This window comes from Kuraishia capsulata, genomic scaffold (genome assembly GCF_000576695.1).
Source record: "Kuraishia capsulata CBS 1993 genomic scaffold, Kuraishia_capsulata_scaffold_3, whole genome shotgun sequence".
Lineage (NCBI taxonomy): Eukaryota > Fungi > Ascomycota > Pichiomycetes > Pichiales > Pichiaceae > Kuraishia > Kuraishia capsulata.
Genome location: NW_019172952.1, coordinates 417,994 through 444,577, shown reverse-complemented (window position 1 = coordinate 444,577; position 26,584 = coordinate 417,994). Strand labels below are relative to the sequence as shown.

General features: G+C 44.8%; 12 protein-coding genes across 12 annotated transcripts; 4 read left to right on the top strand and 8 right to left on the bottom strand.

Annotated features, from left to right (window-relative positions):
- Positions 1–126: 126 nt before the first annotated feature.
- KUCA_T00002478001 (uncharacterized protein) lies at positions 127–3,978 on the top strand (the record flags this gene model as incomplete). The annotated part of the gene is made up of 1 exon (XM_022602734.1): positions 127–3,978. One exon carries the CDS (start codon positions 127–129, stop codon positions 3,976–3,978), a length of 3,852 nt encoding a protein of 1,283 aa, XP_022458509.1.
- A 130-nt stretch (positions 3,979–4,108) lies between these two features.
- Positions 4,109–5,887, bottom strand: KUCA_T00002477001 (uncharacterized protein; the record flags this gene model as incomplete). The annotated part of the gene is made up of 1 exon (XM_022602733.1): positions 4,109–5,887. One exon carries the CDS (start codon positions 5,885–5,887, stop codon positions 4,109–4,111), a length of 1,779 nt encoding a protein of 592 aa, XP_022458508.1.
- Positions 5,888–6,316: 429 nt separating this feature from the next.
- KUCA_T00002476001 (uncharacterized protein) lies at positions 6,317–8,251 on the top strand (the record flags this gene model as incomplete). Its single annotated transcript, XM_022602732.1, has 1 exon — positions 6,317–8,251. The coding sequence occupies one exon, from the start codon at positions 6,317–6,319 to the stop codon at positions 8,249–8,251; it is 1,935 nt and encodes a 644-aa protein (XP_022458507.1).
- Positions 8,252–9,670: 1,419 nt separating this feature from the next.
- Positions 9,671–12,385, top strand: KUCA_T00002475001 (uncharacterized protein; the record flags this gene model as incomplete). Its single annotated transcript, XM_022602731.1, has 1 exon — positions 9,671–12,385. The coding sequence occupies one exon, from the start codon at positions 9,671–9,673 to the stop codon at positions 12,383–12,385; it is 2,715 nt and encodes a 904-aa protein (XP_022458506.1).
- A 443-nt stretch (positions 12,386–12,828) lies between these two features.
- On the bottom strand, positions 12,829–14,514 carry KUCA_T00002474001 (uncharacterized protein; the record flags this gene model as incomplete). The annotated part of the gene is made up of 1 exon (XM_022602729.1): positions 12,829–14,514. One exon carries the CDS (start codon positions 14,512–14,514, stop codon positions 12,829–12,831), a length of 1,686 nt encoding a protein of 561 aa, XP_022458505.1.
- A 1,037-nt stretch (positions 14,515–15,551) lies between these two features.
- On the bottom strand, positions 15,552–15,941 carry KUCA_T00002473001 (uncharacterized protein; the record flags this gene model as incomplete). Its single annotated transcript, XM_022602728.1, has 1 exon — positions 15,552–15,941. The coding sequence occupies one exon, from the start codon at positions 15,939–15,941 to the stop codon at positions 15,552–15,554; it is 390 nt and encodes a 129-aa protein (XP_022458504.1).
- Positions 15,942–16,350: 409 nt separating this feature from the next.
- KUCA_T00002472001 (uncharacterized protein) lies at positions 16,351–16,485 on the bottom strand (the record flags this gene model as incomplete). The annotated part of the gene is made up of 1 exon (XM_022602727.1): positions 16,351–16,485. One exon carries the CDS (start codon positions 16,483–16,485, stop codon positions 16,351–16,353), a length of 135 nt encoding a protein of 44 aa, XP_022458503.1.
- A 736-nt stretch (positions 16,486–17,221) lies between these two features.
- Positions 17,222–18,118, top strand: KUCA_T00002471001 (uncharacterized protein; the record flags this gene model as incomplete). Its single annotated transcript, XM_022602726.1, has 1 exon — positions 17,222–18,118. The coding sequence occupies one exon, from the start codon at positions 17,222–17,224 to the stop codon at positions 18,116–18,118; it is 897 nt and encodes a 298-aa protein (XP_022458502.1).
- Positions 18,119–18,276: 158 nt separating this feature from the next.
- Positions 18,277–19,311, bottom strand: KUCA_T00002470001 (uncharacterized protein; the record flags this gene model as incomplete). Its single annotated transcript, XM_022602725.1, has 1 exon — positions 18,277–19,311. The coding sequence occupies one exon, from the start codon at positions 19,309–19,311 to the stop codon at positions 18,277–18,279; it is 1,035 nt and encodes a 344-aa protein (XP_022458501.1).
- An 817-nt stretch (positions 19,312–20,128) lies between these two features.
- On the bottom strand, positions 20,129–21,163 carry KUCA_T00002469001 (uncharacterized protein; the record flags this gene model as incomplete). The annotated part of the gene is made up of 1 exon (XM_022602724.1): positions 20,129–21,163. The coding sequence occupies one exon, from the start codon at positions 21,161–21,163 to the stop codon at positions 20,129–20,131; it is 1,035 nt and encodes a 344-aa protein (XP_022458500.1).
- A 363-nt stretch (positions 21,164–21,526) lies between these two features.
- KUCA_T00002468001 (uncharacterized protein) lies at positions 21,527–22,486 on the bottom strand (the record flags this gene model as incomplete). The annotated part of the gene is made up of 1 exon (XM_022602723.1): positions 21,527–22,486. The coding sequence occupies one exon, from the start codon at positions 22,484–22,486 to the stop codon at positions 21,527–21,529; it is 960 nt and encodes a 319-aa protein (XP_022458499.1).
- Positions 22,487–22,999: 513 nt separating this feature from the next.
- Positions 23,000–26,305, bottom strand: KUCA_T00002467001 (uncharacterized protein; the record flags this gene model as incomplete). The annotated part of the gene is made up of 1 exon (XM_022602722.1): positions 23,000–26,305. One exon carries the CDS (start codon positions 26,303–26,305, stop codon positions 23,000–23,002), a length of 3,306 nt encoding a protein of 1,101 aa, XP_022458498.1.
- Between the last annotated feature and the right edge of the window lie 279 nt (positions 26,306–26,584).

Here is a 26,584-nt window from a genome sequence, read left to right as displayed (position 1 = left end):
ACTACCGTAATCGTGTGATGCCCAAACCAATTTATTATTGTTTTTTCGAGAACTGTAGCGAGATTCGAGACACCTCTACAACAGCTCACTCTCGAAACCTTCCTGGACGATTATCTTCACATTTCAATGGAGAAAGCGAAGCATCGGAAGATTAGGGGTCCTCTCATACCCTCCAGCTTGTTGGACCCTGTTTCCCAGCGGACATTTTGCACTGCCATATTTGGGCTGTTGCAGGCCTGGAAGATCTATGATTTGATCCTAATCAAGTCAGGCTTTGCTTTTGAAGCGAGCAATTGGTGGATTGGGTTTGCTAAGCCAGAGACCAGTTTTATGGTGAAATATCTGGTGCTAGATGGGTTGTTTTTGTGGATACTACCCTTGTTGAGAATACCGAGACTTAACTACACTGCACTCGCTACTGCGTTACAGATCGCAGTTATTTCGTTGATCACCATCGTATCGACATCGGATTGGATCTCGCCTGTGATAGCAGTACTTGCTGGATTTCAAGGGGCTTTCCATCATGACAAGGAGCTCAGTTTCACGAACGAACCTGTTGGAAAAGGCGGAGATGTTTGGGATCAGACGTCCCATTTTAGAGGAAGAAAAACGATCCGCATTCTTCCAGATTCTACAGCAAAATTGAACCCGTTCAATAGTAATTGGTGCCTACAAAATGGATACAACAGCCACGTGAAGGTTCCAGTCAAGTTTAACTCCACGTCAACGGTGGATCACATAGAGCTGGAGTACACGAGTTTTGACAACGAGTTCAAAGTTTTGAACTTCACGTCGAAACAGATCTCCAAACTGTTGAGAGGCGATTACGAGGATTTACAGAAACAGGAAGGTCTGCTTCATGAAGGTATACCAGATGACAGAATATCCTTTATTGAACTGCCTATCAGCCAACCTGGCTACTATAGACTCGGAAAAGTGTTTGACTCAAAGCAGAAGACGATTAAGACCTACAAAAGCGATCTTTTTGTTCCAATATGCCCATCGGCGAGGTTTAGCGGAATAGATGAAAATAAGGACCATTGTGTTGGTGAAAACATCGACAATCTCTCAATATCTGTGTTTGGTGTCCCTCCTTTCACGTTGGTTTACAACGAAGAGGTGAACGGAGAACTAACAAAGTTGCCACACTCGGTTGCACAGCCCGAAGATTTCAGTTCTCCTCTTTTAAAGAAGGATTATTATACCGGCCTCAGTGCAAACCAACCAAAAGTGTTTGCCAGAGAGGACCTAAAGGATATTTCTTGGGCCGACACTACGTCCATTGTCGTTCCACTGGTGAGCTCCAGACTGGATAAGCCCGGAGAATTTATCTATACGATCAACAGAGTGATTGATGGATTTGGAAATTCTGTGGATTACGTTCCAGATGAGCTTTCTACTGACATATTCTACAAGTTTAACGTCCACCCCGTGCCTGTTGCAAGTCTTCTGGATGACAACTTGCCAGTGATCTCTGGGAAAACAAAATATCTTGAACTCAAGTTGTCACAGGTGCCCTGTCCTTCATGTGAAGGTCCATACCTGGCAAACGTCTCTGTTACTAGTCCCGATGGCAGCACCAAAACCTGGACCAAGAAGTTCGACTACAAAAGGCCTGCTTTGGTTCCGGTCACTGAGGGTGGAGTTTACACTCTGCAGAGTATGAACAGCAAATACTGTCCCGTCAAAATAGGAGCTGCGTCGCTGAACGTGTTGGAGGCCAAACAGCCAAAGGTGAGCATCAAGGCTGAACCAGTTGTGGATAAGTGTGTGGGGACCATGGGCTACCACTTCGGCTTTGAGTTTGCTGGAAGTGCTCCTTTTGACATTGCATACAAGATCACTGGTCTCGATTCCAAGAATAGTCATCACCGTTTAGTAAGAACCTTGACGTCTGAATCTGCAGTCTTTACCTATGAGTATAGGCCTCCTTCGGAAGGTTCGTTTGCTGTTGAGTTTTTGTCTTTGAAGGACAAATACTACAGAGATGCCATCAAGTTCAATGCCGGTGAGCACAGATACGAGACTTTCTTCAAGCAGCGTCCCAGGGCTTTCTTCACGAAGCACGAATTAGCTTTGTGCAATGGAGCATCGGCCTCAGTTCCCGTCTCACTTCAAGGGAAAGCGCCTTTCGGCATCCGCTATGAGATTCTAGCACCAGACCTCTCAATAAGCTCGTTTGAAGTGCACGATATCAATACCCCTGATTATGTGATTGAAACTCCAAACTTCATCCTGGGAGGTGATTACACGGTATCCATTCGTGATGCCAATGATAGTTCTGATTGCGATGTTGATTTCAATGGCCAGGACGTGGTGCTGAAGGTGAAAAGCTTTGTACCAACTCTCAAATTCAGCGATGGTTCAAAGGCCATCACTCTCACTCAAGGCAACACCGCCAGAATTCCTCTTTCATTCACATCTTCGAACCTGCTGGATGTTGTGTACAAACAGGCTGATCTTTCTAGAGAAAACGAGAAGCTCAAGACCATTAAAAGATTCAGTCCAGCTGATGGGTTCCCGCTGGAAGAGTCTGGAATATACTCTTTGGTGGAGTTCACCGAAGGAGACTGCAAGGGAAAGGTGTTGGACGAAGCTGAGATTGTGGTTGAATATGAACCAAAGCCCTATGCATCTGTCAAAACCTCTCCAAGTATGGAAAAAAGTGGAAAGAACTCCTACCAGGTGACGTCTCTTTGTGAAGCATGTTCAGGCAGCTTTGATATTCTGCTGAATGGCAAGCCTCCTTTCATCGTGGAACATTCGGTCATTTCTCCATCTGGTCAGATTGAGACTAAGACCGAGCAGGTCTTCAAGTACCACTTGACAATCCAGCTGAAGACAGGTGAGAGCGGAGTCTACAAATACGTCATTGGTAGCATTGCGGATTCAGTCTACAGTCCTGATACTCTAAAGAAGCTTTCGACAAAGAGAGTTTTCCAATCAGAAAGCATTGAGATACTCAACACTGTATCGCCCTCCCCCCGTGCTGCTTTCTCTAAGAAGGAATCTAGTCTGAGGTCAAGCACACAAAACTCTCAATTTGCAAAATCGCACGCTCCTGTCTACAAGGCGTGTTTGGGAAGCTTGAAAAACCAAGACGTTCTTGAACCTATCCCGATCACACTGAGCGGAAAACCGCCTTTCAATATCAAGGTTTCTGTGGATCACGAGGCTACTGGCACTTCTGAAATACTGGAGTTTAGCAAGCTTGAGTCCACTTTTGTACAGAACTATGCTGTGTACGAGAATCTGAAGATCGGAACCAACGTACTGAGATTGGTTGAGGTAAGCGATGCCAATGGATGTGTTCAGACCGAGTTTGGTGCCAGTGATGAGGTTGTCATCGCAGTTAATGATGTGCCCAAAATCAGGAATATCATTGAAGATAGTATTGCCGAGGACCAGGCTTCCGCAGGTGGATTTCCACATTACTGTGTTGGCGATCACGTCACCTATCTACTCTCTGGAATTCCACCGTTCACCGTATACTACCAGTTCAACGAGGTAAGGCAGAAGGTGGAGCTTGAGTCGAACTTCTTCAAGAGACGTGCAGCCCAGCCAGGTGATCTAACTATTCTTGCTGTTGGCGATTCATCTGCCAACTGCCTGGTGAATTTCACTCTTCCAGAGAGCGATCCCTTGGTGTTGACTTCCAGACCAGATCTTCGTGCCCGGATCTACGACATCCCTAGTGTGGAAATTTCCCATGGCGATTACATAGAAGAGGACATCCACGAGGGCGAAGTGGTGGAAATCGTTTTTACGTTCACCGGCCATCCACCATTCACCTTGACCTATACCAGAACAGAGCCAATATCCAAACATCACGGTGGAGACTCGACCAAGGTTGTGGAGACCGAAGTCGTTGAGAATATCTACGACTACGAGTACCGTATCTGGACGAGACTAGAAGGCACTTACGAAGCGATTGAATTGCAAGATTCCTACTGTATTGCAAGAAACCACAAGATCTAGAGGCTCATGTGTATACTATTTCTGTTGTGGAATTATGCCAAAACTCATAAACCTGTATAAATGACGATAATTTCATCCAAGTTTTGCGTTTGCTATATTAGTACAGTATATGCATGAAATGGTTTTTGGATCAGGATAATTTCATCCAAGCTTTGGTCTTCAGTACAACTATACTGTCCGTATTGTTCAGACCATCACCTGAAGTGAGTCTTCTCAATCTCTGATATCCTTCCAGTACGTTGACACTGGGCTCGCCTTTTCGAACAAGCCACTCGACCTCTGTCTGGCTTGCATGATTGTCATTAAATTTGTTGATAATATTCATTGTGGTATCAACGCGATGTGTATTCTCTGTGAAATGTTTGAGTAGTCTGATGTTTGTAGCTCTCCTCTCTGGCTGTCTATTTGAGTCCCCATTTAATACCAATTTCATGGTAGTTCGTTGCAGAGGAGTCCGCGTTATGGGTTCAGAGATTGAAACTTGTTGCGAATTTGTGTCAGGGCTGAAAGTGGAGGTGTTTTCGACAGATATAGGCTCAGCAAACTGTTCTATCACATCATCGTCGGCCTCTTGCACGAGAAAGTATTGATCACCAGATGTAGTGGGCTGAGGCTGCAATAATGGTGAAGTTTTGTCATTTGCGATATTTAAAAGAGAGTCACTTTCTATCGCCTCGGGGGTTTTTTCTGGTCTGGACTCTATCTCTGAAAAATTGTTTGGAACATCATCAGTTTCGATATGTGTCTCAAGCTGCAGGTCTGGCTCTGGCTGCGATTCCGAAACATCAAATACCTCTGCCTGATTTTCACCGGAGACAATATAATGGTGACTCTGAACAGACTCCTCTATTTGAATTTCGAACCGATGAAGTATCTCGTCGAAGTTGCTCAGTAAAACGTCAGTCTTCTCCGGCTCTATGTTCACATCGACAAGGTGCTTTGGACAATGAATATCCAGCACCCAAACCGTTGGTGTCAAAAGCATATTTCTAGAGTATATTTTGTTCAATATCTTTCTCAATGCTTTTCCAAGTGAAAGATTTGGCAGGAGAGGTCGGTTGTTGATTGAGACTGATTTGAAAGGTTTCTTGAGAGTCACATCGTCTTCAGCCCGCATTCTAGGCAACACATATCGCACAGTAATCCGATCGGAGTCATTTAACGATATTGCGATCTCGCCTTCAAAGAATTTCTGTGATGAACTCTTCAGCTTGTACAAAGAGGAGACCAAAGCTTTGACCGGTATTTTAGGAGCCAGAACGAGACCATCATCAGGAACACTCGTTAGTTTACCCGTGGTTGATACCTTAACAATTTTCAAAGTTAATCTGACATCGCGAAATGTGACCGAATATGAAGTCATATACGCCTTTAACTTTTCTATCGTAGCTTTGGCTTCTTTCTTCAACAAGTTACGTCTGACTGGTGTTGCCTTGAACAGACCCGTTAACGTGACTATAGTTCCAACTGGTGTTGCAACCGGTTTGGAACGACTGCCAATTGGAATACCAGTTTCTCCCACAAACCATTTCTCTCCCATTGACTCTTCTTTGGTTCGACTGGTTATCTCCATTGTTCCTTTTGATGCTACCTGTGCTAAGAAGAACAATGCTTCCCCACGAAAGCCTAGTGACAAAGCAGTCTGAATGTCCTCGACTCCGCGAATTTTGGAAGTGGTACAATTTGCACACATTAAAGGTCGGTCTTTTGGAGAAACGCCATCACCATTGTCTTTCACTGAAACATATTGCAGCCCACCTGTATCCAAGTCCACCTCGATGTGGATCTGTGTGGCGGACGCGTCCAAAGCATTGTCAATCAGTTCTTTCACTACAGACACCACCGAGAACACAGAAGACGAAGACGTGAGACAGTTTGACACCTGCTGTGGTATTCGCCTGATTGACATATTTGCAGGCAACTCCTGGATGTACTGTAAGGTCTCCTCTATCTCTCTATCTCTTTACTATGCACCTACGGCTGAAAAAGACGTGCGACTGCAGATAAGAATGCCGCTAAATGTAGGAGGGGGCATGAAGGGGCATTCAACGAAGAATAAGGCCAAAAAGTCCTAGATATTGAAGCTGTGCCCACATTCTCACCAATGAACAAATCAGGATTCAATGCACCAGCTTATGCCGCCATACGCGCGAACGATAGGCTTCTATCAGATCTCCTACGCATTCCCCAGACTTCCTTCTTGGGTTACGCTGCCCCTGCCCAAACTACCGCGGTGCAAAATTAGACCTCGCACGTCTTGTTCCTTATCTCAGGGAGTCCACTCTTGTTTTTGACCCACAGAACATTATTCTTGACAACAAAACAATTCAACCCAGAGATGGATTGGTCACGGCAAGGCGACGCCGATGGAGGCGATACGTCGCATGCGCCACCAATGCGAAAACGATCTACATTTGTGGGTAAAAATACACTACTATCTAAAGCCTTGGGGACTCTGGCGTCCGGAGCTGCCAGATCTCATGGGATGGGAATGAATTCCAAACGGCGTAAGATGCCGCTGATGTTCATTCCACCGAGCACAAACTCGCCATTGTTTGTGTACAACAACAATGAGGACCAGCGGAGCTTCTTGTCTCTAGGCTCAAGAATAGGCAGTGAAAGCCAAAGCGTCATTGACGACAATGAGAGCGTTAGCACCTCGAGATCTTTGCCTTCAACATTATCAGGATCTGTAGAGCCAGATGAAATGACGTGGCTCATTGAGGAGCAAGAAAGACGCTACTCAAGGGAACAATTTGACTTTGGTAGAAGACGAGGGAGTCAGGAGACTCAGGACATGATCGATGCTCTGGATAGAAGGCGAAGAGTATCCAGTTTGAGCAGTAGCCATATGGACAAATCCAGGGGTCGACTTGGCTCATTTGTTGGTGATGATGATGAAGACTTTGCGAACGAGGTAACCACGTTACGGTCAGAGTCTACCACATTGCTGAAGTACTGCGTTCCCTTGATCATAACGTTCTTCCTGGAGCAAGCGTTCTCGGTGGTTTGTGTGATGACTGTGGGCCACTTGGGGGCCAAAGAACTTGCCGCTGTATCTCTGGCTTCGATGACTTCAACCATTGTACTAGCTATTTTTGAAGGTATCTCAACTGCCTTAGATACGCTGTGTCCCCAGGCTTATGGGGCTGGCAATTACTATGCTGTTGGGATCCATTGCCAAAGATGCACGCTGTTTTCTCTGGTTTTATTTATCCCAGCTGCCACGTTCTGGTATTTTAGTGGTTATGTTCTCCAATACCTGATAGAAGACAAGGAGGTGATTCGGCTGACGCAGTTGTTCCTGCGTATCCTCATTATTGCAGGGCCACCTTATATCTGTTTCGAAAACGGGAAAAGGTATCTACAAGCTCAGGGAATATTTGATGCCGGAACAATCATTCTTTTCATCACTGCGCCTTTGAATGTCGTCCTGAACTACTTGCTCGTATGGAATGAAACAATTGGATTGGGATACATAGGAGCACCAATTGCTTCATGCATTAACTTCTGGCTCATGGCCATTTTACTTTGGCTATATGTCATTTTTGTGGACGGGGAAGAGTGCTGGGGTGGTCTGTCAAAGCAGGCACTATATCATTGGATCGACCTCTCGAAACTGGCCATTCCTGGTGTCATCATGCTCGAGGCCGAGTCGTTAGCTTACGAGATTCTCACACTATTTGCATCATATCTCGGAACAGTTGCCTTGGCATCTCAAAGCGCAGTCTCGTCGGTTGTGAGTTTAGTGTATATGATACCGTTTGCAGTGAGTATTGCCTCATCTACTAGACTAGCCAATTTCGTTGGTTCAGGAAACGTCAACTCAGCCAAGCTGGCTGCTCGGGTTGGATTGTATGCGTCGTTCATTTCCGCGTGCTTGAATTGCCTTGTGCTATTTCTCGGAGGTCCTCTCATTGCACGTATGTTCACTTCCGATGAGGAAGTCATCACTCAGATCGAAAAGTTGTGCCCTTTGGTGGCCCTTTTCGAGATTTTTGATGGTATGGCCACTGCTGCCAGTGGACTTCTACGTGCACTCGGACTGCAAGGAATAGGTGGGGTAGTGAATCTTGTCGGATATTATGTGATTGCGGTGCCTCTGGCATTGGTTTTCACTTTCAAAACTGGTCTGGGCATCTATGGTCTTTGGGTAGGCAATGGTATTGGACTATTGTTCATTGGGATCACCGAAATGTATTACTTTTATACCGCGGATTGGGAAGAGGTGCTTGAATCCGCGAGGAAACGCAACGACTATGAGGCTGTTTGATATAAAGGAACTCTTCCTCTGTTATGACTATGGCCATATAGAGCTGTGGATCATAACCACTTTGGCTTACCTTAATTGGCACTATGTAAAGACGTTTTTATCTAGCGGCTAGAATACCCCTAGGAACCACATAATGTCAACAAAAGGCTCATCTATTCACTATTAAACGTATCGACGTGGCAGATCACTACCGTGGAACCCAAAAGACCGATTAACACCGGTTCCTACGTCATCCTGGTATTGTACCGAGTTTCACGTTTCTTGCATTGCCGTGCTCATGTGGCGCAGCAAACTAAGTTATAGCCGAGGACAGCCTCCGCTGGTCGATGGGACCAACGCCGCATGAAACGTACGGGACACGCTCGATGATTAGACGAAATTCAGGGCCACTTGTGAAATGGGGATGGCACCTCTTCCATCCGGAAAGCCCAAGCAGGCGTTCGCCCACACCGGAATAAATCAATGTTGTTGTGGTAATGATCAAAATGATTGAATAATCACCGTTTCATCTCAACTAAGTTCGTAAAACGTCTTAAACTCTAGAAAGCGGAGGGACTTTTCCAGGTTAGAAGCAGGGGGTGAAACGGCCGTGGCGCATGATGTCCGTGGCGTATATCGGGATTTACGCCCGGGTCACATTTGAGTCGCCGTTTGACAGGACTACACGGCCGTATTTTCTTTCCAAGGTAACTGAAGCCATTAGCGGCTAAGCTAGCCTGTTCACCTTTTGAAGTATACTCCTTTGGGTAGAGGATACGGATCGCGCCTAATTTCACATACCGATTACTATGTGAAATTTGCCCGGGGACGTACAGTTGCATGGGGACGCAAAGAAGCTTTGCTTCAAGCGGCTGTCTCCCGAGACGGTTTTGAAAACACAGGTCTAAATGCTCGTGGCGTCGTTGCTATTTCTGGCCAGTTTTCGAGTCCAATTCAAATATGAAAACCAGTTTCTGGTCTGCAGCATACTTATGACCCTCTTTACTTTCCTCAAGTCATTTTCGCCGGTGTTTCACTGCACCTCGCCTGCAACGGCATCTGTGTGTCAATGCCTATGTGCACCCACCAATTCAGCCTATCTAATTTTTTTTTTTGCTTCGTTTCCTGATTGAAGGGGGGCATTGCTGTTTTCGTTCTCCTTTATAACAGACTTTGTTCCCACAATACTGCTCTCACCAGAATAACTCTCTTCTTGTAAAGTTTTACTCCGAAAGCGAGCTTTTTGACAACGCTAGTTCTCTACAAGTGTCAATTGATCAATTGTTGGGCAAATATCCATAAGAATATCCCCGTCATTTGACTGTTTACGCTTCGGCTTCCTGAAATTTCATCTGGCCGCTAAGCAAAACAAACAAACGATCTCTAGTTTGCGCTACAAAAACTTGTCACCTACTATTTTGCAATTAACCAAACTACACCATGTCCTCGTCAACCTCGTCGTCGAGTGTTTCGGCATTCGTCACTAACTTGATTGTTAACGGAATCGTGTTCGCTGTGTTTCTGGTGATCTTCGTGGTGATGAAGCCTAGAGAGTCCAGGGTGTACCAACCCAGGCGGACTGTCGAGACTGTTCCTGAGGATCTGAGAGCTGATGAACAGCCCCCTGGAGCATTTGCCTGGCTGTCTGCTCTCTGGAACAAGCCAGAATCTTATATTTTGGAGAAAGCCGGTCCAGACGGGTTTTTCTTCCTTAGATACCTGTTCATCTTTGGATCCCTCTCAATTTTGGGTGGCTTTATTCTATGGCCTTTGCTGTTTGCAATCAACGCCACTGGTGGGGGCGGCGGTAGTGGATTCGATATAATTTCCTACTCCAATGTTACGAACAACAAGTGGAAGTTCCTGGCCCACATCTTTTCTTCCTGGATCTATTTTGGAATCGTCATCTACACTATTTATAAAGAGCTGATCTTTTACATTTCGTTCAAGCACTCTTTGCAATCCACGCCTTACTATGATTCGTTGCTTAGTTCGCGGTCAATGCTCATTGACAACTTGCCAAGTAATCTTCAGACCGAAGGCGAGTTGAAGGCACTTTTCCCTGCCGCCACGCGCATTTTCTTCACAAGAAATTACAAAGAATTGCAGAAGTTGGTTAAGGAGCGCACCAAGCTTGCTGGAAAGTATGAAGGAGCTTTGAACACGGTTATCATCAAATCTGTCAAGATGAGAGCTAAGGCCTTGAAGAAGAACAAGGAGACTCCTCAGCCTGAGAACCAATTGTCTGCTTATTTCACCGAGAAGAAGCTGCCCCACCACAGATTGAAGTACCCATTGATCGGAGAGAAGGTCAACACCATTGACTATGGTGTGGAACGTATCGGCGAGCTCAATGAGGAGATCAAGAATGACCAGGACAATTATGAGACTGCTGAGAAGAACGGTTCTGCTTTTGTGGAGTTCAACTCTCAGCTTGAGCTGCAAAGAGCATATCAGGCCGTTCCATACTCCAAGGACCTCAAGCTTTCCAGAGCAGTTGTGAATGTTGGACCAGACGATATCATCTGGGAAAACCTTGGCACCAGCTTTGCTACTAGAAAGGTTAAATACGCTCTTGCTGCTACCGTTTTGACATTGACCATCATCTTCTGGTCTATTCCTGTTGCCTTTGTTGGTTTCATATCCAACATCAACTGGTTGACCGATAAGCTGAAATTTCTCAAGTTCATCAACAACATGCCTTCGCAGCTGATGGGTATCATTACTGCTTTGCTTCCTACTGTTTTGTTGGCCGTTCTCATGATGCTGTTGCCTCCCTGGATCAGAAAGTGGGGTAAGGTGTCTGGAATTCTCACCGTTCAACAGTTGGATGGCTGGACCCAGAGTTGGTTCTACGCCTTCCAGGTGGTCCAGGTGTTCTTGGTGGCCACTCTAGCCTCTTCTGCTTCTTCCACTGTATCTGCCATTCTCAAGGATCCAGGTTCTGCCATGACTCTGCTCTCCAAGAACCTGCCAAAGGCTTCCAACTTCTATATCTCGTATATGCTGTTGAAGGGTCTTTCTGTCTCTTCTGGTGCTTTGGCCCAAATCGTTGCTCTTATTCTCTCCAAGTTCCTCGGAAGATTGTTGGACAAGACTCCACGTAAGAAGTGGAACAGATACAACAAGCTGGGAGCTCCAAGTTGGGGAACTACTTACGGTAACTACGAGTTGTTCACTGTTATCATGGTCTGTTACGCTATCATTGCACCAATCATTATTGCGTTCACTGCTGTTGCCTTCATTTTGATCTACATTGCCTACCTCTACAACCTAACCTATGTTCAGGGCCATGCTGCTTTCGATGCCCGTGGTCGTCACTACCCAAGGGCCTTGCTGCAGACCTTTGTTGGTCTCTACGTGGCTGAGGTATGTCTGATTGGATTGTTTGTAATGCCAAAGAACTGGGCCTGTGTTGCCTTGGAGGTTGTGATGTTGGTGGCCACTGTTGCCGCTCACGTCTACTTTAGATGGAAGCTTGAGCCACTGTTCGATGCTGTCCCTCTTAGTGCCATCTGTGGAAGTGCGGGCGTTCCATACTCTACTACATATGACATGAAGGACCAGGGTCTTAAAGAGATTTCTACTGAAGGAAAGAACTTCTTCATTGACAGACCTAAGGAGGAAGTTGAGTCTAAGCCTAAGACGGAGGAGGGCCCAATCCACGACATCTCTACTGAGAAGAACCCATTTGAGCCTTCTGCATCTGTGTTCTCGGACGAGACTAAGAATGCCACCCCAGGCCAGATTGTGAATGTTCCTGGCGAAAAGGACGAAGCCTTGTTCCGCGATGCTTCAGATGAAGTGTACATGAGCTCTGAATTGCCCATTTCGCCAACTTTCTTTGCCCGTTACACCAAGCCAAGACAGATTCTCACTTTGGACTTTTTCAGAGGCAGAATCCTGCCAACCAGCTGGCAAAGAACCGTTTCTTACGACCCTGCGTTCCTCGACAGAAGTTTTGTTGATCCAGCGGTGAGCAACGAGGCCCCTCAAATCTGGATTCCAAGGGACAACTTAGGTTTGGCCAATGAGCAGATCGAAAAGGCAGAGGGCAAGGTCGATGTTTCTGATGAGAACGCGTTCATTGCTGACGACGGAGTTGTCAGATGGACCGGACCTCCACCAGACTATGAGGAGGCTGTCAAGCAGTAAAAGACGAATTTTTGATGAAACTTGATTTGGATTTTGGATTTTTCTCTGTTTTTCATTCTATTCTTTTACTGAGGGGTATGCGGTTGCCCGCTGTTTGCTTTTTTTACCGTGGACGTCTACTGGTTGTCGATCCATTATACACTAATAAGCCTATTGTATTTTTATTGCTTGTAGTTGGGGGTTCGTAGAGAAATAGCATGATATTCTCGTTACTCATTTATATGATATTATACACTATTTTGCCTAAGCTTGTTATTCTCAGACAATGTGGCAGACTCAACATGCATTTCTCATCTGGCATAAAATATTTTCGAAGATTGCAGTAGACTTGCATATCAGACATTTGACACTACCTCCATTTTAAACGAAGTCGCACAAACATTATATAAAAACCCACTATAAGTCGAATAATTGATTAAACCGCTTGAAGCATTAGATTAATCTCAATGGACGAACCTAAAGTCTAACCTCTTGGTTCCCTGATCCGTGGTTGTTGCAAGGTACTCTTCCCTCTGCTCAATAGACATAGCATCCCATTTCTTCGCCTTAGATTTGTTTCTCCAAACATAGTATACCTTAGTTAGAAGAAGGACGGGAATTAAAGCACAAGCTATACCCAGAAGGACGGAATTGCCCTGGTGGTACAGAGGCTTATCCTTAGTCCTGTAGATATTGGAAGCGATGATGGACCCAGCCTGTACAAACATGTTGTAAAGAGAAGCACTCACGGTTCTATTTTTGATGGAACGCGAGTTACGAGAACACCAGGAAACACAGATGGCATGGATATATGGATTTCCCAGCATGAGAGTAGCCACCACCCAAGTACCCCATTTGTTGACCATCGAACCAGGCCAGAAACGCAGGATTGCCAGCAGTGGAATCGTCCAGAAAGGTTGGAAAAGACAGACGAAAGATCTTTCGTTGAATCTCTCACTGAACCATGTGATTCCCAGAAGAAGAACTATATGGATCACGTTGTATGGAATAGCAAGCAAATTGACCTGGAATGTGGTGAAGTTGAGACTCTTCAAACATAGAGTCAGATATGCGGTCAAAGTGCCCGTTGGGATATAGGCAATAAGTCCAATAAAATACACAGGCCAGAGATCGTAGTCACAGATGGCCTGGAACAGCATATAAGGTGTGATAGCCTGTCTGTTGTGCATGTCACCTTTCGTGGGGTCATCTCTGAGCACTCTATTAACCAGGATCTTCTCTTCGTGATAAGTGAACCAACCCTTCTTGTTCCAAGGTTTCTTGGTCTGAACGACCGAAGGGACCATTAAAAATGCAGAAGCCAAACCAATCAGGAATGTATAGATTCCCTCGATCAGGAAAAGCCACTGCCAGCCTGCCCAACCAGCAACACCTCTCATCTTGAGCAGTCCAGCAGCAAGCAGCGAGGTGATGATAGTTGTCAAAGAAAGAGTAGTCCAGAAAAACGACAACCTCACAGAAAGTTCAGAGCCAGTGTAGAAATAAGACATCCACAAAACCAGGTCTGGAATGAACCCTCCTTCGAGAAGTCCCAACAGAGCCCTAGTAGCGTAAAAACCTTGATTACCTTTCAGCGCAGCTTGAGACATGGCAACCACCGACCAAAGCATCATCTGAGTAGGAATCCAGACGTCTGGCCCAAGCTTCTTGGAAACCAGCTGAGAAGGAAGCTCCGCACACAAAAAACACAAGTAGAAGATGGTGTTACCAGTATTGTACTGGTTGGTGGTCATCCCCAAGTCTTCAAGCATGTTATCAGCAACAGCCTGAGAAAGATTACCACGGTCAGTTTGCAAAGCGACAAACATGAAACAAGCCAGGAAAGTAACTCTCCATTCGAGTCTCCATACAATCTTCTTTTCCTCCTTTTCGGTCCAGGTGAACTCGGGATCAAACCGCTCACGACATTCATACTTGCTCTTTTCGTAAGTATCACGGTAGTACTTGGCCACTATAGGGTCCAAAAATGGATTCTTCGCATCAACGGTACTTTCAGACTTGAGCGAAGACTCCTCAACAGTTGACTCGATAGTTTGTGGTTGTTTCCCAGTCAGGGGTTCGTCAGACCCATGCGAATGGGTACTGGCATCTTCTCTCAGTCCCGAGATGAATCCCTTAATAGATGGCATGACTAGACGGAACCTGAAAAGTCGGTTTGAAACTTGACAGATATTTTTCAAGCGATATCGGGTGAATTATACGGATTATCTTCTTATATATACTTATCCCGAATATTCATATTATCCATCATAGCCGAACAATGTAAAACTTTTCAATTCGCCATAGTTCCTGCAAAGCGGTTGATCTATGGCTATCTACAATTCAAATCCCGTAGCGACGTCAATGGCTCAGATCTCTGCTGTCAATCCTTCAATTCCGCTGCAAACTTGCTGTAATCAGTCGGATTTCCCTGCTGTCACGCAACACTCGGCGGCCTTATGGACATCAAAAACGCCACAATGCTCATTCTAGCGATCCTGCAGGGTTGACGGGAGATGATGTGCCAGGGAATATGTAGGGAAAGTCCAGCCACAATTCGTCTATACTTGTAGAATCACGTGAAATGGCCAGATTTTTGAAGGCTTGGCATGGGATTTGAATTTGGCCAAAATGTGGTTTTGCAAATAAGGTTAGATAACGAGCCCATTTAGCCGTGGCTCACACAGTTCTAGCTTTCAAATTTTAACCGATTTGGCGACAAATTAAGATGGTCAAATCAGGGGTTTGCAAAAGGGACTTTGTAATACTAAAAAGGGTCTTCTAGTTATTGTTTACCCTCATATTTGGGATGCTATTATGAAGTCAACCTTTTTGCCGGCAACATCTCTTTGGCTGCTCGCCTTACTCCACAATTGAGCCTCCAGATTGTGTCATCTGAGATCACGTGACCTCCGGAGGGTCGTGTGTTTAGGAGTAATTGTGGGCGTGTCCCAACAAAATGAACTGTTTACGGAAATCTCCAAACAGTCGTTGTTTTCATTTAGCTACGAGCTTCAAACGGTGACAATATTCGCAGCCAACCACCATCACGCTGCGTTGCTATTTCAACTCTAACCAAGATGTCGGTGGGATCGCTGTATTTGGGCTGCTCGCAGACTCTAGAGCGAATTTCTCGATTAAGGGACACCGCCTCCGAGAACTCTAGACTTGCAGACAGAACGCTAGCTTATCTCTTAATACTTCGGGCACTGGAGACAGAAAAATTGGAGAAACCTGTCAAAAAACAGCCTGTTTCTGATTCCCAGTCCAATTCTACAAACACGGTAGCGCTGCAGAATCTCAAGATCAAGTTGGCAGATGCAACAGTCAAGCTAAAGTCATCCGAGGTGGAGATCCAGACTTTGAAAGCACGTTTATCCAGCATCGACCAGTCAAAAGCGAAAACTTCATCCAAAACGCCCAAATCGATACCTCTGGCTTTGCCAAAACCGTCCGGCTTGAGTGCGACTCCAAATCTTAAGAACCCCCGGCTTTCTCCCCTCAGGAAGATGGTGATGCTCAGTTCACAGACTTCCAAGGGAGTAGTTACATCAACTCCCTCAGAAAAGAAGACCATTGAACAGCCAGCCAAGGCAAAGAAGCCATCCCTGTTCGACGACTCCGATGACGAGCCCGAGGAAAATGCAGATGAAGCTTTCAAAGAGATGTTCAAGCCAATGGGAGACTCATTAAAACCAAAGTCTAGACCACCACCACCCAAGATCAGAAAGCTGAACAATGCTTTCAAGAAGACGGCTGTATACGCAAACGATGACGAAGGAGACACATTTGCAGACAACGTTGATCCCGCTCTGAAATCTCCTTTCGCTCAAAGACTGAAAACCCAGAACTCCGTCTCTGCGTTTGCATCACCTCTAAGGCGAAAAAAAGCCCCCAGCATCTTTGGAAACTAATCTTTGATAGCAAAAATGCCATGTCTTGTTCTAATGTACAGCTATACACTTTATCGCAAGTTGGTAACCTCATTATGCTGTTCTGAACAGCAGAATGGCTAATTCGTTCACGTAAAAGTAGATGAAATTGTTCCGTTCATGGCTAACATAATTGCCGAAATCGGTTCCAACAATACAATGCCACGTTCTGCCAAATTGTTTGTCCATCTCTTTCTTGAGATACGAGGCCACTTCTTTCTGGACGTGATACTTGTTCAATGCGTATTGGGTGAATTCAAACACCTTTTTCTGGACATCTTCAGGCTGGCGAAAGGGTTAATAAAACTATCCGTTGATCGCTCGATTGGGTCGAAATTACATGTTGAGGCTCAATTGAGATATTGATTGGATACTCACCATATCCGCGTTTTGGACAATTGCTATGGTGGTGGTTAGTTGGCCACTCATTTGAATCTTTGAAGCGAGATGGCAATAACTTACGTTCGGAGCCCACGGCTCCACTCAGACCAGTAGACATTTTGTACAAGCTTTCCTAACAAAAACAAGCTGCGGATTGGCCAATGCTATGCTGTATCGGTTCGCGTCGCCTCAAGAAGTCCCAAGGGTGCTGAGCTATTGAAGTGTTTGAACCAATTTAGTGCCGCACAATTGACATTTCTGCGCTAGGCAATATTTTCCTAATGCTATCTTCGGTTAAATAAAAGTGTCAGAGGCGACTATCAGAATAGGAAATAAAGTATTTAAACGAGTCCTTTGGTACACCCGGCCCTTGATATTGTTTGTGAATCAGGTGTGGAGCGGATGGTGCAATTCCCTGCTATTGCGGTATTTTAAGCATGACCCTCAAAAGAGGAACTTAAAAGGGCTTAGGGAGAACCTCTCACTCCCCATCTCTTAACTACACTCAGTCCGATTGAACAATATTTTGTGCTGACTTCCTACAATGGGCTGGAATGCTTATCCAACGGATCCAGAGTCCAAAGTTATCCAAACAGATCTCTTGATTGGTGGAGTCAAAGTGTTTGCTTTCGGTTTGGAGAACGTCTCGCTGCCTAAACCGGGCGACACCAAGAAGGTGGCTGCTTTGTTCGTCCTACACGGAGTTCAAAATAACCATCTGCTCACAGACTCAATTGCTCATCTGATAGTAGATGGAAGACTTAAACAGAACGCAGACGCAGATTACCCGTTGGTGGCATTCGCTATTGATCTGCCCAACCATGGCGAGCGCGCCGTCGATTTGAGATACAACGGCTTTGCACATCCCTACTACAACATTGCAGTTGGATCCTCGATAGATGCGGCTGCTTATGACGTCAAAAACATCCTGGAATTCTTGCCTGCCTATTATCCGCAATTCGAGTTTGAACCATATTCATTGGGAACTTCTTTGGGAGGTCTCATCTCCTTCAGGCTGGCCTCTCTGATTCCCCTCAAAGGGATAATTAACATTGTAGGTGCCCCAGATTTGCCTGGTGTGCTTTATAACCTTGTTGTGCAAACTGCAAAAGAAGATGTCACACCTGGAACCTATAAGAAGAAATATGAGGAGCTGGAGTTGTCCGAAGACCTACAGAAGAAATATCCAAAGGTTTTGCATGACAACTTGTCACTTGCGAGCAAGAAGTATTTTGAGGTGGCTAACACGATCCCTTTATTGGATATCTACGGTGAACTTGACTTTCTGGTGAACTCTGCCCTGAGTTCGGAGGTGATAGAGAAGGCTGGTGTTCCTGGTTATGATGTGGAAGTGTACTCTGAACCGGTCGATCATACCACCACAATCACCATGATCGAAAAGGTGAAGGAATGGTTGTATAAGCGATTGGATGCGGCATAACAGGTTTTAGTTGGCAATTGTGGCCACTGAAAATCTATGTAAGCCAACGTCACGCCATGCAATGCCATGCAATGCCATGCTACATGATTGTTAAATTTTTGATGTTGTCAGGATAGATTACTCAAACCCAGTAACAGTTTCACATTGGCATTCGCCGGCTATTCGTTAAGATTCTGCATGGCTTTAGCCTCATACGAACTGTCCAAGTCCTCAATTTCTTCAGGTGTCAGCTTCAAAGATATTGCAGCCAACGCATCGTCAATCCTCTCGGGCTTATTCAAACCGATAATTGGGAAGGCGCCCTTTTCTAACACCCAGGCTGTTGAGACCGTTGCCATAGCAACGTTTCGCTTCTTTGCTAAGGCCTCAACCTTTCCGATCAACTCCTTGTCCTTGGCAGTCAATGAACCCTTTATTTGGGTCACATAATCTGAATTGGCCCTTACAGATGTCGATTCCAGTCCGAGAGGTCTGGCTAAAATACCCCTAGCAATAGGGCTCCATGGTATGATGCCGACACCTGTTTTCTTGCAGTATGGGATCATCTCCCTTTCTTCTTCTCTGTAAACTAGATTGTAATAGTTTTGCATGCTAATGAACTTGGGCCAACCATTCTTCTCTGCGATGAACTGGTATGTTGCGAACTCATAGCACTTCATCGAAGATGCTCCAATGTATCTTGTCCAGCCTTGCTCAACAACGTAATTTAAGGCCCGCATCGTTTCCTCTTGTGGGGTATTCGGATCAAATCTGTGGATCTGCAGAAGATCGATGTAAGTTCCCAATCTCTCCATACTGGCTTGGACAGCGTCAATAATGTGCTTCCTGGAGAGACCCATACGATTGACGGCCACACTTTGAGGGAACTTGAACCACTCGTATTCGAAGTCCTTATCAACGTACCCGAAACACTTGGTAAGGATCACCACCGTGTCTCTTGGTATACTGTATTTCTTAAGAAACTTTCCAATAAAAACCTCAGAGAGACCATTGGAGTAGATATCAGCAGTGTCAAATGTTCTGATACCACTATCGTAGGCTTTCTTCAAGATCTCCATCACTTTATCTTCATCATCAAGAACCCAATCAAACCAGTCCTTTGATCCGTAGGACATGCATCCTACGATCACCTTCGAGACCTTCAACCCGGAATTGCCGAGATTGGCATATAATTCATCTGGAATATTGCTCATTTTCCTTTGTTGCTGTGCTTTATTTTAATTGAACAGCTTTTGAGCAACAGCAGAAAGCACATATTTATATGCCTTCTCACACCCTCACTTGTGAAGCTTAAAGCGGAGATAGCAGTTAAGTCCGCAGAGATCGTTCAAGGAACGACTAAGCTTTATATTCCTTTTATAAATTGCCCTTATCTTCCAAGGATACTCATCAGTACTAAACTTGCAAGTATCTTGTGGCAAAAGTGTAAAGTTATTAAGAGCCTATACGTGGGGTGAGCAGGTAACTCCGCATGTGATATTCGTGGAATACCTATATGACCTAACTGGGAACAGATAGTGGAAGCTATAGTCAACCTTGCTGTCGCCAGTTCAACACCTTGTATGGAAAACATTCACACTATTGCAAACAGTTATATGCAATGGAGTGGATAGCAATGAAGATGTTGTTTTTAATGAGATATTCAAGTGAAAATTTTCTGGTCCTAGTCAGAGCGCACAAGCAGCCTTTGGAATAGGAACGATACTTTACCCCGGAATTTGCTACCCCAGATTTTATTATCGCTATTATGCATAGGACATGACAAGGTCGTTTGTAGCAGACTCAGCATGCAAGGATCGTGATATTTCATAAAAGTACCGTTCTAATTGAAAAAGTCAGTACACTGGAACCTAAGGGCAGTTGATCCAGGGCTAGATACATGCGGAGATTCAATGCTACGCCATGATTCAGCCAAACCGTAATCACGCATGTGGCACTATTCAAATTTGATATATTTGTAGGTGTAAACTATAAATATGTAGCTGCTGCCACAGTACTCGTAAGTGTAGACTAAACGCCAAAGGTGCTGATGAGCTTGGCTTCATAAGAACTTTCCAAATCCTCAATCTCCTCGGATGTCAGTTTGAAGGAAATTGCAGCCAAAGCATCGTCGATCCTTTTGGGTTTACTCAAACCAATAATTGGAAAACAACCCTTGGACAATACCCAGGCTGTTGAGATTGTAGCCATAGCAACATTATGCTTATTCGCCAGTGCTTCAACTTTTCCAATCAATTCCTTGTCCTTGGCAGTCAACGAATTCTTTATGTTAGTCACCATCGTCGACTTGCTTCTATCGGTAGCCAGATCTACATCAAGAGGTCTGGCTAAAATACCCATGGCAATGGGACTCCATGGAATGATACCGACACCTGTTTTCTTGCAGTATGGAATCATCTCTCTCTCCTCTTCCCTGTAAACTAGATTGTAATAGTTTTGCATGCTAATGAACTTAGCCCAACCATTCTTCTCGGCGATGAACTGAAATGTCGCAAACTGGTAGCACTTCATCGAAGATGCCCCAATATATCTTGCCCAGCCTTGCTCAACAACGTAATTTAAGGCCCGCATCGTTTCCTCTTGTGGGGTATCCGGATCAAATCTGTGGATCTGCAGAAGATCGATGTAAGTTCCCAATCTCTCCATACTGTCTTGAACAGCGTCAATAATGTGCTTTCTCGAAAGACCTGAGCGATTAATACCCTCAAACTTCGGATACTGGCGCCACGGGTACTTAAATTCTTTGTCAATGAAGTTAAAACACTTGGTTAGAATCACCACAGTATCTCTTGGTATATTGTATTTCTTAAGAAACTTTCCGATCAAAACCTCGGAAAAACCATTGGAGTAGACATCAGCAGTGTCAAATGTTCTGATACCACTATCGTAGGCTTGCTTCAAGATTTCCATCACTTTATCTTCATCATCGAGAACCCAATCAAACCAGTCCTTTGAACCGTAGGACATGCATCCCACAATTACCTTCGAGACTTTCAGGCCGGACTTGCCGAGATTGGCATATAATTCATCTGGAATGTTGCTCATTTTTTATTTCCTCGTGTTCTTAGTGTAATTGCACGTTCTTGATTAACAGGGGATAAGCACACTATTTATGTATTTCAGTCTAACACCACCTGATACGCTTATCTTCAAAAGCGTCACCTGATATGACCCAAAAGCTCTGATAAAGCCCAGGGCCGTGATGTATGAACCAAACCATGATTTATTTACCTACAGATTATAAACTATTTTGTAACAACATTGATTTAGAATTATAAACTTGTAAACCCCTAAATTTAATCTTTTCTACCCTCTCAATTGCTATTTGATAGCTCTAAGAGCAATCTTCACAGTACCTTGAAACTGCGCGCATCGAATTTCAGCCGCACGTGAGTTGGGCTTTAGCTTTCACTGATGACTAAATTCTTGTTCCCCCGGACAAAACTCGGCCATTTCTGCAGCGTCTTTGTATTTGGTTCCGCAGTAGTAACAATAGTTCAGGTCACGAAGGGATTTGTTTGCATCTACCACTCTCTTGGCAATTGGCTCGGCATCATACTCCGAGACCTCTTCGTCCTCCTCTAGCTTGTAGTTCTTCTGGGGCTTGGAATAGGGTTCTTCTTCGTCTTCCTGTTCTTTTTCCTCGTTTGTCTTTTGCAATTTCTCCTTCATGTTCCACACATATGTTCTTAACCAGACGGGAATCACATTCATATCTGCATTCAGCAATTCCTCGAAACCGCCATATCCCAACCAACCCAAGTTCACCATGGTCTTTTGCATGGTTCGCAGAGTTTGTTCGTTTCTTTTGATCTCTGATGTCTCTGTTAATCTGTTTTGAAATTCCTTGGCATCAATCTCAACGGAAGTGTGCGGTTGGTCCAGTATCGTGTTATCCTTCACTCGTATTCCCATTCGCGAATTCGCCTTGTTTTGTTCCGTATTTATAGAAACAGGTTCTTTGATAGAGTCCTTGTTTCGGCCCAATCCCTCACCCACTTTGAAGCCCATTTTCTCCATCATGCTAAGACCTTTAGACTTCTTGTTGGGAAGCTCTTCTGCTTCGGCCTGGGAGTCTATCGCTCCAAATAACGATCTCTTCAGCCCTGCCTCGGTTGTCTTTTTTTGAATCACATCGTACTTTTCAGTCAAACCAGTCTTCATACTGGCTGGTAGCAGGTTTTTTGGTTTCGTTTCTGTAGTATCATGGATCTGTAACTCCATGTAATCCTTGCCGTCTATCGCATCAATTGTATTTACGTTCTCCTCAGTCCCAGCCTCAGGAATAAATAGTTTGCGTCTGGGAATCACCGGCTTTTCTATCTCCTCTTCTGAATCATCTTCACCGAAGACATTGGGTTTCACCATTCTGTGGTGTGAAGAAAAGACGGGGTTGATTCCGTGCATGTTTCTTAGTCATGACGCGCTCCGCTTAAAGTTGCCGCGTCTTGACAGACTCCGAGTTTCCTGAGGGTCAGAACTCGGAAGGATGGAGAACTTTTAAGCGAATGGGCAGAAATCCGGGCTTAAGTTAATAGTTAATGACTCAAATTCAGTCTATTTCACCATTCATATCCGAACGTTAATATATATATTTGTTAGGCGTCGCCCTCACTTGTAAAATGAAATTTGGTGCAAAAACCACCTAGTTCCATGCAAGATTTTCAAAGTTTTGAAGAAAATCATTTCGTTCCTTATTTACGAATTGTAAAAAAGTTCAAAAATCTCGGTAATATTAGCTTAAATCTAAAGGAAACAACAAGAAAAATCTCCGAAAAATAATCATTATAATTGAAATTGACTGCTAGAATTGAAACTAGAAAACCCGTTTGGAACTATTGTTCGCTTGAAGCGATTGAACTGAATACAGAGACACAAACCTTAGAATATTGACATGGTAACGTCTTCATCTTCGTCCAATTTGCGTTTCATTGGACTGATAGGGTGAGAATCGGAAGACCCGGTAATACTTCCTTCGGAAATAGACCTTCCGGTATTGATGGGTGGGGCATGCTTCTTCTCCACTGGATCGATATCCATTCTCCCATAGAGCTCATTCTTTCTGTGAAGATCAGATATATTCGACGACACGCACTGAGACGACTCATTTCCGTTGTTGTCGCTATTCTCGCTGCTGCTGAGCTGGTTCTTCATACTAGAAGCAAAATGGGAGTTGAGGTTCTGGGTCTTGGATAGCTCCTTGAGTTGGTTGATATTGTGAATGGACTTGCCAATAGTTTGCACCAAAAGAGAAGGTTTCAGCGGCTTTGAGAGGTATTCGTCCATTTGGGCCTTCATACACCGCTCTCTATCACCCAACATGGCGTGTGCGGTCAGAGCGATAATGGGAGTCCTGAAAGCCATCACATTCAACGGATTGCTTTTCCTTTCTCTCTCTCTTATCTTGGCAGTAGCCTCAAACCCACCCATTATTGGCATCTGCACATCCATGAGAATAACATCATAAGTCTTCTTCTTGGTGGCTTCAAACGCCAATAGACCGTTCTCCACCACATCAACCTTATGGCCATGATTCTCCAAAATTTTGACTGCCAGCTTCTGGTTGACCAGGTTGTCTTCAGCTAGTAAAATGTTGTAGGAGACAGAGCCGTCTGAGTTTGATGGAGCAGCCCTCGATTCCAGAGCCGGCTTAAGAATAGATGCCAGATCCGTAACCGAACATGGTGTATTACCGTAAGACGAAATTCCCAGATCAAGACATAACCTCATGTTGAGAGCAGGAATCGATGGGTGAAGCAACACTAGAGGAATATATTTGATTTCTGGAAGCATTCTCAGGTTTTTGCTGGTTTCAATGGAGTCGACGATGATGATATCGTACTTCACTGGTGCACTTAGCTGGGCATCCTTGATGTTGTGAACGAGCACTGGCTGTAACTTCAGTTGTTCAATATTAGCACGGATCTGTTCTCTTCCGTTATCATCATGCTCTGTGGAGATGAACAAAACGTGATGATTGGAGAAAGGAAGAAGATTCTCCAGCTGTCTGCGTATGTCAATCTGAGCTGGTGAGACCATGATAGTGAAGTAAAAGTTTGAGCCAGAGCCGTATTGCGAAGTGACCCAAATCTCACCACCCATAAGCTGGATCAGCTGTTTAGAAATAGAAAGACCCAAACCAGTACCACCAAACTTTCTCGTAGTGGAACCATCAGCCTGACAGAAGTTATCAAAGATGACACCCAGTTTATCCTTCTTGATACCAATTCCCGTATCACTCACACAAAATTCTAGAAGCAACTTTGTATCGTCGTTGGTAATCTTGGTAGTCTTTTTCACACTAACAGTCACTTTTCCTGAGTTGGTGAACTTAATGGCGTTACCGGTCAAGTTAAGAATGACCTGCCTGAGTCTGAAGGAATCTCCCACTAAGTTGTCAGGGAACGAATTATCAACTTCATAGATTAAGTCAAGCTGCTTTTCAATCGCTTTCACAGCAAGCGTTTTCAAAGCGCCAAAAACGGTTCCTCTTAAAGAGAAATCTATCTGTTCGATCGTCATTCTGTTCGCCTCAATCTTGGAGATATCCAAAATATCGTCAATGATGGTCAGCAGTGAGTTGGCAAGGTTATGCACGATGGACAACATTTCACGTTGATATTGTGTGAGTTCTGTTTCAAGAGTCAATTGGGTCATACCAATGATACCATTCATAGGAGTCCTGATCTCGTGCGAGGTGTTAGCCAAAAACTCGGATTTGGCACGGTTGGCCAGTTCGGCAGCCTCCCTGGCCGCCGTGTTTCTTTGGATACTCTCTCTCAAGTTTAAAACCATCTGATTAATTTTCGTCTTCAAAGCGTCCATTTCACCGTTAGCTTCAACAGTGATAAATCTGGTGAAATCACCATCAGTAGCAGCTGCGGTGATCTGAGCAAAGGCTCTCACCTGAGACGTAAGATTAGCAGCCATGGTGTTAACATTAGTAGTGATCTCTTTCCAAAGACCATCAACATCCGAAACTTGGGCTTGAACACCCAGTTTACCATCAATTCCCACATCCTTGGCTACACGAGTCACTTCCCTTGCAAAACCTTGCAAGGAGTCCACCATCTTGTTGATCGTGCTCTTGAGCTGCAGGATTTCTCCTTGAGCCTCAACCTTGATCTTCTGCGAGAGATCACCATGTGCGACAGCTGTAGTCACCGTGGCAATTGACCTCACCTGATTCGTTAGGTTAGCAGCCATAATGTTGACGTTTTCGGTAACAGCCTTCCAGGCACCTTCAACGCCTTGGACGTTGGCCTGGCCCCCAAGAATACCCTTGGTACCGACTTCAGTGGCCAAAGTAGTCACTTCCTGGGCAAATGTCTGTAGACGATCCACCATCTGATTAATAGTGAGCTTCAAGTCCAAAATCTCACCTTTACAGTCAGCAGTCACTTTCTTCGAAAGATCACCTTTGGCCACGGCAGTAGTAACATTGGCGATGTTTCTCACCTGATTGGTCAAGTTCAAAGCCATGGCATTCACATTATCGGTGAGCTCTTTCCATATACCTTCGACTCCGTTGATACGCGCTTGGCCTCCAAGTCTACCTTCTACACCAGTCTCACGAGAAACCCTCGTGACTTCAAATGCAAACATACGCAGTTGATCCACCATGGTGTTGATGGTGATTTGAAGTTGCAAGATCTCTCCTTGCGCGTAAACGTTAATCTTCCTTGACAAATCACCTGTGGCAACTGCCCTTGTCACGTCTGCAATTTCTCTCACTTGGTTGGTAAGATTCAGCGCCATGTAGTTCACGTTATCTGTAAGCGATCTCCAAACACCCACAGCTCCATCTGTCTTGGCCTGGCCTCCAAGCTCACCGTTTGCCACTTCAGTCGCAACTTTCGTGACTTCGTTGGCGAAAGTCTGTAACTGGTCCATCATCGTATTGATGGTTATCTTCACCTTCAAAATCTCAGGATCACTCTCAACCAAGTGGATTTGCACCTTCTTGCTGAGGTCACCCATAGCCACAGAAATCACAACAGTTCCTATCTCAGACAAAGCCTGTTGGAACGCCTTGTTAGCTGCTTTTGATCTCAACAGCTCCTCCTGAAGCCTCTCATTCTCTTGGTGTTGCAGCCTCAAATGGTTCAGGATTTCATTTCTCATCGAACAGCCCTGTTCTGCAAACAGGACTGGATCGTTGAGAACGTGCACGACATCTAGCGACATCTGTGATTTAAACGCGTTTTCTGCTCTGGGTCTCAAAAAGAGTGGATTTAGGGCCTTGTTTTGTCTCCCTTACGCTAACTAGGGTCCACCCAATTTTAGTTGAAGCATCGTGCGCGGGCAAAGTATATGACGTAATGCAAGATCTTGGAATGAGTCCCAATCGGCTAGTTGCAGGGCTGTCTGATCTGCGAGGGAGCAGGTGCAATAATAAAAATAGGGAATATTACAGATAACAGATACTTATTATTGCAGTATAGATTTATGGCATACGAGCACTGA